General features: G+C 47.7%; 1 protein-coding gene across 1 annotated transcript in view; it reads right to left on the bottom strand.

Annotated features, from left to right (window-relative positions):
• Positions 1-1412: 1412 nt before the first annotated feature.
• The window catches only part of LOC132814202 (calsequestrin-1-like), a 96260-nt gene continuing 84987 nt past the window's right edge, over positions 1413-12685 (bottom strand). The window contains exons 9-11 of the mRNA XM_060823416.1: positions 6607-6707; positions 5628-5702; positions 1413-1857 (exon numbers count right to left, since the gene is read on the bottom strand). Coding sequence (XP_060679399.1) covers positions 1624-1857; positions 5628-5702; positions 6607-6707 — 410 coding nt within the window. The 3' untranslated portion in view covers positions 1413-1623. The remainder of the gene's footprint in view (positions 1858-5627; positions 5703-6606; positions 6708-12685) is intronic.

Consider the following 12685-nt stretch of genomic DNA (forward strand, 5'->3'; position numbering starts at 1 on the left):
CTCAATCCCTTTACCAATAGAAGCTAACACACCGTACACCTTCTCAACAACCCTGTCAACCTGGGCGGCAACTTTCAGGGATCTGTGTACATGGATACCGAGATCTCTCTGCTCAACTACACTGCCAAGAATCTTACCATTAGCCCAGCACTCTTTACTCCTGTTGTATAATACTGTACAGTGTACAGTAACTGCACTTACAATTAATACATTGGAAGCTGTGCAAACAAAATTCATACCAGGATCGAGTGGATTGTCGTATTGTCTATTGCCTATATTGTCTATAGGCTAGGGACGTATTGTCTGGAGTTCAGAAGGTATGGAGGACACAGGGGACTTCACAGGGTGTGGATGTGATGGAGCTGAGGGTCTGAATTTAAGAACGGGGAGGGGGTGGATCACATTTAAAAACAGAGATGAGAAACCATTTTTCTTTCTTTGAGGGTTGAGAGTCTTTGGGATTCCCTTCCTAACAAGGCAGGATCTTCCCATATTTTGAAGGCAGAGCCAGACAGATTCTCCATTAGGGCGCGGGGGAGTGAAAGATTATCGGGAAGGTGCAGGAATGCAGGGGTTGAGGTTTGAGCTCTCGGGAGAGCCTGGGGTTTCAGCGTCGGAGGCTGAGGGGTGACCTTATAGAGGTTTATAAAATCATGAGGGGCATGGATAGGGTCTTTTCCCTGGGGTAGGGGAGTGGGGGGAATTCAAGACGAGGTAGCACATTTTTAAGGTGAGAGGAGAGATTCTTTTTTCCACAGAGGGTGCGGAATGAACTTCCTGGTGGGTGTGGACATTTGGGGAACGACGTGAACAGGGAAGGGTTTGGGAGGGATGTGGGCCAGGAGCAGGCAGGCGGTTTGGGATCATGGTCGGCATGGACTCGTTGGGCCGAAGGGTCTGTTTCTGCGCTGTCTGACTATGCGGTGTGCCTCATGCGTATTCACTACTTTCCCTCCTTTTCCATGAGCTTTCCTCACAAGTCTGTTGTGTGGCCCAGTGTCAATAAAGGGGTGTCGTGGGTGGCACAGTGGTTAGCACTGCTGCCTCACAGCGCCTGAGACCCGGGTTCAATTCCCGACTCAGGCGACTGACTGTGTGGAGTTTGCATGTTCTCCCCGTGTCTGCGTGGGTTTCCTCCGGGTGCTCCGGTTTCCTCCCACAGCCCAAAGATATGCGGGTCGGGTAAATTGGCCATGCTAAATTACCCGTAGTGTTAGGTAAGGGGTAAATGTAGGGGTATGGGTGGGTGGCGGGTCGGTGTGGACTTGTTGGGCCGAAGGGCCTGTTTCCACACTGTAAGTAATCTAATCTAATCTAACATTTGTGATTTCAGTGCCATTTCCAACAGGTCGGATCTATCTCTGGCTTGACACGGCAGTGCCTGCGAGACACAATAGGCAAGGCAGTTTGCATTTGGTTCACTTTTGTTCTCTGTATTTTTTTTTCCCCATTCCAGCAAGATTGTATATTGATTTTTTTTCAATAGAAAATGTTAAAGTTATATAGATTTACAGATAGAAAAAAAAGGAGACACTATAGATCGGAGCCAGGTTTTTGTTGTTGGCAATAAATAGGTTGACGATTGTTGGCATCGCGTTGAGGATTGGTGACGTGGGTGTTAAATTACTCGTCGTCGTCATCATCATCATCATCATCGTCATCATCGTCATCGTCGTCGTCGTCATCATCGTCATCATCGTCGTCATCATCGTCATCATCGTCGTCATCATCGTCATCATCATCATCATCATCATCTTCGGTGTTTACCTCACCAGAAAGAACATCCTCAATCCAATCCTCCAACTCATCAGGACTCGGCAAGTCATCTTCGTCCATGTCGAGCCAGACACTGTCTGCCTGCGGGGCGAAGACAAGGGGATCGTCATCCCAAAAACAAACGAGGAATTCAATGTCTAATATCTCTGAATCTTCAAGCCTGAATTTAATTCCTCAGCCCTCAGTAGAAACATCCAATTTTGAATTCAAGTCCTAATTCCAGATTCTAAATTCTCAATCCTGAAGTCGATTCCTCATTCCTCTTTAAATCTTCAAACCTGAATTAAATTCTTCATCCTTGAGTTGAAATTTTCAACCTGATTTCAAATCCTAATTTCAGATTCTAAATCTTCAATCTCAAATTCCTTTCTGAATCTCACGTGCATGTCTTAAATTCTGAATTCAGTTTCTTATCATTCAGTCTACTCACTTCTTGGTCAACTCTTAAGCTTTCAATGTAAATCTTCAATTTCAGTGTGAATTTCTCACCACTGATTCTAAATTTGTAAACCTGAGCTCAATTTCAAAGTTCAGATGCTCAGTCTTCAATTCTGAATTCCGTTCCTAATTTCTAACTCCAAGTCTTCAATTTGGAATATAATTCCTGTTCCAGATTCTAAATCCTTAAACCTGAATTCAGTCTCTAATCCAGAATTCAATATGATTTCTGATCGCTGAAATTAGCTTAATCCTGGAATCAATCTCTGATCCTAGATCCATCCTGATTTCAATGATAAGATTAGATTCTAAATCACTCTTCAATTCCTTCTTGTGTCTCTGACTTCAACACAATCATGAATTCACCCTCTAATCCTGCATTATTTCAGATGAATTGAATTGAATATCAATCCTTGATTCTAAACCTCCAAACATAAATTCAATCGCTAATTCTAGATTCTGACTTTGCTCCTGACCTTGCCAATTCTTAATGAAGTCTCGATCAAATCTCTAACCCCTGATTTCCAGACCAAAACTGAATTCAACACTGAGTGCCTGATTTCAAATTAAACTGAATCCGGGCTCTAATCACTGAATCGAGATCAGTCGTGCTTGCATTTGCAAAGGAGTTGATTTTTTTCGGCATTCTGTGTAAACATTGACGTTCAAAAGCAGATGGGTGGCGGAACTTAATCTCGCAGGGAGATAGTCAGAGGGGTCTGTTAGCTGTTTTTCACTGGGTCATTCAGAATAGTTCAAAGGTCAGCAAAAATTAATCCTGGGATGATGTTTCGTTGGTAAAATACAGGATTGGTCAGTATTTGTTCGGAATGCTGATTTTTAGCTATTCTGCAGGAACTCAGAAGAAATACTGGAGACGGTGTTGGCAGAAACTATGAGGAGCCTTGAGAACCCCTTGGACCACTGTCACTTCAGTGTAGTTGAGAGAGTGGGTCTGTTGAAAAGCCCGTAAGCTGCTGCACACTTGGAGCACTGTGTCCAATTCTGGTCACCCTGTTACTGGAAGGGATGTTATTAAATTGAAGAGGGTGCAGAAAAAGATTTACCAGGATGTTACCGAGACTGAAGGGTTTGAGCTATAAGGAGAGGTGGGGCGGGCTGAGACGTCTTTTCCCTGGAGCACGGGAGGTTGAGGTGTGACGTTATAGAGGTTTCTAAAATCACGAGGGGCATTAAGTGAATAGCCGAGAGTTGTTTTACCCGGGGTGGGGGAGTTCGAAACTGGAAGGTGAGAGGGGAAAGATTTAAAAGGGACCTGGGAGTCAATGATTTCACGCAGAGGGTGATGTGTATATGGAATGAGCTGCCAGAAGAAGTGTTAAATGCAGGATATGGTTACAATATTTAGAAGGCATCTGGATGGGGGTATGAATAGGATAGGTTTAGAGGGACACGAGGCAAATGCTGGCAAATGAGACTAGATTAGTTAGGAGCCTGGTCAGCAAGGATTGGTTGGACTGAAGGGTTTGTTTCCATGCTGTACGACTCTATCTGCTTGCTACAACTGAACACGATTGGACCTCAGAAAAGCCCAGGGAATAGCTCCAGCCCGGTGAAGCTAGCTGTCGGTGAAAAGCTGGAGTGATGATGATGAATCAGAGCTGGAGTGTAGTGTTAGAGTCACCAGGAGTGGAAACAGGAGGGCGATCATCCACGCAGATCAGCAAATGTGATCCCACATTCGAGTATGAATGAGTCTCGATGATCAGCGGTGTGATTGACTTCTGGGGGGAGTTACTGAGAAAGTTGTGGGGATCTATCTTGCTCGCATTTGTTATGTGATGTGTGGTCCAGGGTTTCCAACACTGTGATTTGGCCACCTTTACTACATGCTAGTTCTGAGTGTTCGAATTAGTTTGTAGATGTATTGTAAGTTGTATCACCCTTTCCCAACATTGTAAAGTACATTAATATTACTTGTTGTTCTGAACTCATGAACTGTGTGGCTTTATTTTCCTAACTGGTCCTACAGGATCTCATCTTTTGTCTATCAAATAAAAATAAAGGTTACTGATTCATAACCAGATCGTACCTTACAGTTGGTAGTCAGATCTGGCATTGTCGATTAGTCCCGAATTCAGTCCTTAATTCTTCATTCAAGATCAAATCTGTTTCAAATTTTTAATTCTTGAATTCAATCCAATTCTGTCTCTAATCCTTAAATCCCAATTACTTCCACAATTAAATTGCTAATCAAAGATAGCAGATCAACCTTGAATTCAATCTCTAAGCCCTGCAACCAGATTAAGAGTAAATTGAAATTGCAAATTCCTGAATCTGGATAATTCCTGATTTTAATCTCCAATTCCTGAATCGAGATCAAACCTGAATTCAATCTCTAATCCTTGATTCCATATCAATCCTGAATTCAATTTCAAATTCTTAATTCCAGATCATTCCTGAATTCAATGTTTGATACCTAAATATAATCTCTGGTCTCTGAATCATGATCAATTCTGAATTTAATCTCTTATCCCTGAATATAAATCATTCCTGAAAACAATTACTAATCCTTGAACCCAATTAGTCTGAATTCAACCTGAACCCTGATTCCAAAACAATTCTGAATTTGATTTTTAAAACCTTTAATCAACATCTGAACATCCAAGCCATGTATCTAGATCAATCATGAATTTCTGAATTGAAATTTGTCATGAATTCAATCTCAAATTTCTGAATTGACATCTGTCAGGAATTCAATCTCAAATTTCTGAATTGACATCGGTCATGAATTCAACCTCAAATTTCTGAATTGAACTCTGTTATGAATTCAATCTCAAATTTCTGAATTGACATCTGTCATGAATTCGATCTCAAATTTCTGAATTGAAATGTCATGAATTCAATCTCAAATTTCTGAATTGACATCTGTCAGGAATTCAATCTCAAATTTCTGAATTGAAATCTGTCATGAATTCGATCTCAAATTTCTGAATTGACATCTGTCATGAATTCAATCTCAAATTTTTGAATTGACATCTGTCATGAATTCAACCTCAAATTTCTGAATTGAACTCTGTTATGAATTCAATCTCAAATTTCTGAATTGACATTTGTCATGAATTCGATCTCAAATTTCTGAATTGAAATGTCATGAATTCAATCTCAAATTTCTGAATTGACATCTGTCAGGAATTCAATCTCAAATTTCTGAATTGAAATCTGTCATGAATTCGATCTCAAATTTCTGAATTGACATCTGTCATGAATTCAATCTCAAATTTCTGAATTGACATTTGTCATGAATTCGATCTCAAATTTCTGAATTGAAATCTGTCATGAATTCAATCTCGAATTCCTGAATCCCAATCAAGCTTGAAGTTAATCTTTAATCCCTGAATCCACTTTAGCTCTGATTTCAACCTCCAGTCTCCAAACTGGGAAATACTTACATCTGTGACATTGACCACCCCAATCTGGGGCTCAGAGAGATCGATATCAAATGTCTTCTCCCAGTAAGGGTTCAACTGAAAAAGAAGAAATGGAAGCTGTTCAGTCCACAGATCTGATCGTTGCTTGCTTTGTGGAATTCTGATCACAAGCTTGTGACTGTGGGGTGGAGAGGGGGTATGGGAGGAAGAGGAGGATACAGACTCCAGAGACACTGAGCTGTCCGAAACCCCGAGTCACCACACTTCTTCAGTGGGACAGTCCGGGAGTGTATCGCTGGATGTAACCAAAACTCTTCCCTCCCCAGCATGGAACAGTTCAGGGTCTACCCTAAGTGGGGAAGCCATGGGTTATTCCATTGCAAGTACATCACTCCCTCTCGTTGGGTGGGACATTCCAGGGCCAGACCACAAAACATACAGAACAACGGACACTGAATCTGTGAATGACAGAATCTAGGGTTATTTTATTTGACAATGTATTCACCTGCCAGCCCTCCACAAGTGGGATAGTCCCATGGGGCAAGGGTACGATGCCATTCGGGAATGGAAGAGTCCAGTGTTATATCACTGGACAGCTGAGGCCTACGGACCACAGGCACCCAATCGCACCCCGCCCCCCCATCCTTACCTGGACGCTTCAGGTAAGGGGGACACCGACTGGCAGTACAGAGATACACCTCGGCCTGACATCCTGGCACATCTTCTTGGCTTGACAACGCACGATGGCGTGGCATGGGGAAGACCAATGAGGAGACCGGGGGGGTGGGGGGGGGGAGGTTGGTGGAGGGGTGAGGAAGGGGGCAAGGGGAGGATGGGGAATTGGCCAACAAGAGGTGGTGGGGTGGGGGAGGGGGGAATTGGGGGATGAAGGGGTGGTTGGAGCTGAGTCACAAAGTATGGCCTGTGTACGGGGCGGTAATGGGGTGGGGGAGTAGGGGAGGGGAACGTGCATGGTTTGGGGGGGAGGGGGGCTTGTTACCAGTGGGAAGTCCTCCGGATCGATCCAGATGATGCTCAGGTCTGGGTTGTCGGTATTGTCCTCAGCCACCTCCTTCACGACCTCGAGGAACTCGTAGCCATCTGGGGACGGGGCGGGAGGCCAAAGCAAGGCAGAGAGAGAGAGAGTTGGCATTAGATGATATTGGCAGGTGCGCTGGAGCACAGAAATACAGGAGGACAGTGTCGCCATCTAAGGCAAGGCAGTACCGAGGTACAACCGAGATAAATAAAGGCAAAAAACTGGAAGAAAGACCTAGGGGTGGGTGGGGTGAGGAAACACCTCCCCACTCCAACAGACACCCCTGCTCTATCCATCCAAACCACACTCCCCATCTCGTTCCCAATGACCCAGACCCAAAACACAACTCATCAGCCTGGTCTCCCACAGTTAGACCACACTCGGAGCACCGTGCACAGTTCTGGTCTCCGTATCCCTCAGTTAGACCACACTCGGAGCACCGTGCACAGTTCTGGTCTCTGTATCCCTCAGTTAGACCACACTCGGAGCACCGTGCACAGTTCTGGTCTCTGTATCCCTCAGTTAGACCACACTTGGAGCACCGTGCACAGTTCTGGTCTCTGTATCCCTCAGTTAGACCACACTCGGAGCACCGTGCACAGTTCTGGTCTCTGTATCCCTCAGTTAGACCACACTTGGAGCACCGTGCACAGTTCTGGTCCGCGTATTCCTCAGTTAGACCACACTCGGAGCACCGTGCACAGTTCTGGTCTCTGTATCCCTCAGTTAGACCACACTCGGAGCACCGTGCACAGTTCTGGTCTCTGTATCCCTCAGTTAGACCACACTCGGAGCACCATGCACAGTTCTGGTCTCTGTATCCCTCAGTTAGACCACACTCGGAGCACCGTGCACAGTTCTGGTCTCTGTATCCCTCAGTTAGACCACACTTGGAACACCGTGCACAGTTCTGGTCTCTGTATCCCTCAGTTAGACCACACTCGGAGCACCGTGCACAGTTCTGGTCTCTGTATCCCTCAGTTAGACCACACTTGGAGCACCGTGCACAGTTCTGGTCTCCGTATCCCTCAGTTAGACCACACTTGGAGCACCGTGCACAATCCCATCGGGTTCAGGAGGAGGAGGTTGGGATGTAGACTGCTAAAAGGGCCAACATCAGACATGGGTTGTGTGAGGGAAGCCCGCAGCAGTTTGGGAGCTGGCCGGGGAGGTGTCTGTGAAATGGGATCCCTTGCTGTCGATTGGAACACAAGGAACTGATTGGCTGCTTTGAGCACCCACCCCCACCCAGTGCTCACGTTCATATCGACCTGACATGTAGAATCCATAAGGCCCTGATTCTCAAAGCGCCCTCCGTGTGACTCTCGGGTAAACCCAAGCAGCAGGTGGCTGGGTGTCTCTCCCGGAGGGTCAGAGCCTGCAGAGACTCTGTCCGGTCGCTGAGAGTTGACCTCTTCCCGCTCCCTCCCCTCTCTACAACACGCCACTGCAATGTGGTTTGGAGTGGGCCTGCTTTTCAATATGGCCGCTCCCTCGCCCTTCTCAGCTCCAGGGAACGTCAATCAACGTCGCACAGTCTCCCCAGCTCGGAGCATCCCGCCATTCCAGGGATTGGCAGGGACAGCCTCTGCTGAGTTGAAGCCATATGTCGGCCAATCAGATCGTCAGGACTGCTCCGCCCTGAGGAGGCAGAACAGGACGGCGTCGGCCATGACGCTGAATTAAACTAATCTCTTCTGACCGCCCCCTAGTCCCTATCCCTCCAATCCTTGCATGTTCATGAGCTGATCTAAAAGCCCCTTTAACACCGCTGTCATATCTGTCCCCAGCAACCCCCACACCCCCTTAGCAACGCGTTCCACCCTCCTCCCACTCTCTGTGTAAAACAACTTGCCCCTCACTCTCGAACATTCCATGGCTAATCCGATGATCCTCAACCCCACTTTCCTGCCTTTTCCCTGCGATTCCCCTTCCTGACTAAAAATCCCTCTCGGTCTTGACTGACCCAGCCTCGACTGCCCTCTGCGGGAAAGAATTCCCCCAGACTCCCTTTCCCCTCGGAGAGAGGAGGAATCCCTCCCCACCTCTGTCGCCGATGGGCCACCCCATGAGATGATTCCCCTCTGGGCCCTAGACTCCCCTCCCCCAAACACACCAGGGGGAAACAGCCTCACCCCACCTCCCCCCTTGTCCAGTCCCCCGCTCGCACATTTCAAGAAGGTCGTCTCCCATTCTCCTCAACTCCAGGGAGTACGGGCCCAACCTACTCCCCTCCATCGGGCAGTCCCTCCATCCCCCTGGGATTGGTCTTCTCCAATCTCCCTCCAATACATCCAGGCCTAACAGATTCATGGAGTCAGTCAGCACAGAAACAGACCCTTCGGCCTAACTAATCCACGCCGACCAGAATCCCCAAGCTCACCTAGCCCCACCTGGCCCATATCCCTCCCCAACTCTTTCCTGTTCATCTCCTTATCCAAATGTCTTTTAGACACTGTCACTGTGCCCACATCCTTTGTACAGTCATTCCACACACACACACACACCACCCTCTGTGCCCCCTCGCGTCTTTTATAAAGCTCTCTCCTCTCACCTTAAGAATGTGCTACCTCATCTTGAATTCCCCCCCAGCCCAGGGGAAAAGACTTTGCCTATTTACCCTATCCATGCCCCTCATGATTTTATAAACCTCCATAAGGTCACCCCTCAGCCTCCGACGCTCCAGGGAAAACAAAGTCTCAGCTTAACCGGCCTCCCCTTAAAACTCTCCACACCTAGCAACCTCCCGGTAAATCCCTTCTGAACCCCTCTCCGGTTTAATAATCACCTTCCTGTAACAGGGCGCCCGGAACTGGACACAGTGCTCCAGACGGGACCTCACCAATGTCCTGTACAACCCCAACATGGCGTCCCCAACTCCTGCACTCCAAGGACTGAGCAATGCAGGCACGCCTTCTTAACCGCCCTGTCATGTCTACATTCCTGAAGAAGGGCTCATGCCCGAAACTTCGATTCTCCTGCTCCTTGGATGCTGCCTGACCTGCTGCGATTTTCCAGCAACACATTTTCAGCTCTAATACATGTGACACAAACTTCAAAGAATTATGTCCCTGAACCCCTTGGTCTCCTTTCTTTTTAACTTAACTTTTCACAGGATGGGGTCTTCTCTGGCTAGACTCAGCCATTATTGCCCGTCCCTAATTACCCAGAGGGCAGTTGCTATGGGTCTGGAGTCACGTGTAGGCCCAGACCAGGTGAGGTTGGCAGTTTCCTTCCCTGGGGGTTTTTTCAGTGCGCTAAATAATAATTTCATTATCACTATTTGGAGATGCCAGTGTTGGAGTGGGGTGTACAAAGTTAAAAATCCCACAACACCAGGGTTATAGTCCAATGGGTTTAATTGGAAGCACTAGCTATCGGAGCGCTGCCCCTTCATCAGGTGATTGTGGGATTTTTAACCTCATTATCACTGTTACTCAGATTGACGTCTGATTCGGGAACGAAGGGTTGAATTCTCGATCCTCCCTGGGGCTTTCGACCCCAGCTCCTACAGAATCGTAAGCTGGGCATCTCGCTCAGTGACAGGACGAGGAGGTTAAGGGGAGGCGGTATTATCGCTGTCCCAGAGACGCAGGTGGGGGACCCGGGTTTGAATCCCACCGAGGCAGGTGGCGGCATTTGGATTCAGGAAATGTCTGGAACGAAGGATCGAGGGATGACCGTGAATCCATGCTCAGGGAAAACCCATCCGGTGCATGACTGGTCCCTGAGGGAAGGACTCTGCCATCCCCTGTAGACAGACAGGCAAGCACGCCCAGGCAGCGTCAAGGAGGTGGAGAGGTCGATGTTTCGGGCGTGACCCTTCTTGAGGTTAGATTAGATCCCCTACAGTGTGGAAACAGGCCCTTCGGCTCAACAAGTCCACACCGACCCGCCGAAGCATAACACACCCATACCCCTACAATTACCCCTTATCTAACACTATGGGGTAATTTAGCATGGTCAATCCACCCTAACCTGCACATCCCTGGGCACTATGGGTAATTTAGCATGGCCAATCCACCCTAACCTGCACATCCCTGGGCACTATGGGTAATTTAGCATGGTCAATCCACCCTAACCTACACATCCCTGGGCACTATGGGTAATTTAGCATGGCCAATCCACCCTAACCTGCACATCCCTGGGCACTATGGGTAATTTAGCATGGCCAATCCACCCTAACCTACACATCCCTGAGCACTATGGGTAATTTAGCATGGCCAATCCACCCTAACCTACACATCCCTGAGCACTATGGGTAATTTAGCATGGCCAATCCACCCTAACCTGCACATCTGGGCACGATGGGTAATTTAGCACGGCCAATCCACCCTAACCTACACATCCCTGAGCACTATGGGAAATTTAGCATGGCCAATCCACCCTAACCTACATATCCCTGAGCACGATGGGTAATTTAGCATGGCCAATCCACCCTAACCTACACATCCCTGAACACCATGAGTAATTTAGCACGGCCAATCCACCCTAACCTGCACAACCCTGGGCACTATGGGTAATTTAGCATGGTCAATCCACCCTAACCTACACATCCCTGGGCACTATGGGTAATTTAGCATGGCCAATCCACCCTAACCTGCACATCCCTGGGCACTATGGGTAATTTAGCATGGCCAATCCACCCTAACCTACACATCCCTGAGCACTATGGGTAATTTAGCATGGCCAATCCACCCTAACCTACACATCCCTGAGCACTATGGGTAATTTAGCATGGCCAATCCACCCTAACCTGCACATCTGGGCACTATGGGTAATTTAGCACGGCCAATCCACCCTAACCTACACATCCCTGAGCACGATGGGTAATTTAGCATGGCCAATCCACCCTAACCTACACATCCCTGAACACCATGAGTAATTTAGCACAGCCAATCCACCCTAACCTGCACAACCCTGGGCACTATGGGTAATTTAGCATGGCCAATCGACCCTAACCAGCACATCCCTGGGCACTATGGGTAATTTAGCATGGCCAATCCACCCTAACCTGCACATCCCTGAGCACTATGGGTAATTTAGCATGGCCAATCCACCCTAACCTGCACATCCCTGAGCACTATGGGTAATTTAGCATGGCCAATCCACCCTAACCTGCACATCTGGGCACTATGGGTAATTTAGCATGGCCAATCCACCCTAACCTACACATCCCTGAGCACTATGGGTAATTTAGCATGGCCAATCCACCCTAACCTACACATCCCTGAGCACTATGGGTAATTTAGCATGGCCAACCCACCCTAACCTGCACATCCCTGAACACCAAGAGTAATTTAGCATGGCCAATCCACCCTAACCTGCACAACCCTGGGCACTATGGGTAATTTAGCATGGCCAATTCACCCTAACCTGCACATCCCTGGGCACTATGGGTAATTTAGCATGGCCAATCCACCCTAACCTGCACATCCCTGAGCACTATGGGTAATTTAGCATGGCCAATCTACCCTAACCTGCACATTCCTGAGCACTATGGGTAATTTAGCATGGCCAATCCACCCTAACCTACACATCCCGGAGCACTATGTGTAATTTAGCATGGCCAATCCACCCTAACCTGCACATCCCTGAGCACTATGGGTAATTTAGCATGGCCAATTCACCCTAACCTGCACATCCCTGGGCACTATGGGTAATTTAGCATGGCCAATCCACCCTAACCTACACATCCCTGAGCACTATGGGTAATTTAGCATGGCCAATCCACCCTAACCTGCACATCCCTGAGCACTATGGGTAATTTAGCATGGCCAATCCACCCTAACCTACACATCCCTGAGCACTATGGGTAATTTAGCATGGCCAATCCACCCTAACCTACACATCCCTGAGCACTATGGGTAATTTAGCATGGCCAACCCACCCTAACCTGCACATCCCTGAACACCATGAGTAATTCAGCATGGCCAATCCACCCTAACCTACACATCCCTGAGCACTATGGGCAATTTAGCATGGCCAATTCACCTGACCTGCACATCTTTGGACTGTGGGAGGAAACCGGAGCACCCGG

The sequence above is a fragment of the Hemiscyllium ocellatum genome, unplaced genomic scaffold, assembly GCF_020745735.1.
Source record: "Hemiscyllium ocellatum isolate sHemOce1 unplaced genomic scaffold, sHemOce1.pat.X.cur. scaffold_736_pat_ctg1, whole genome shotgun sequence".
Lineage (NCBI taxonomy): Eukaryota > Metazoa > Chordata > Chondrichthyes > Orectolobiformes > Hemiscylliidae > Hemiscyllium > Hemiscyllium ocellatum.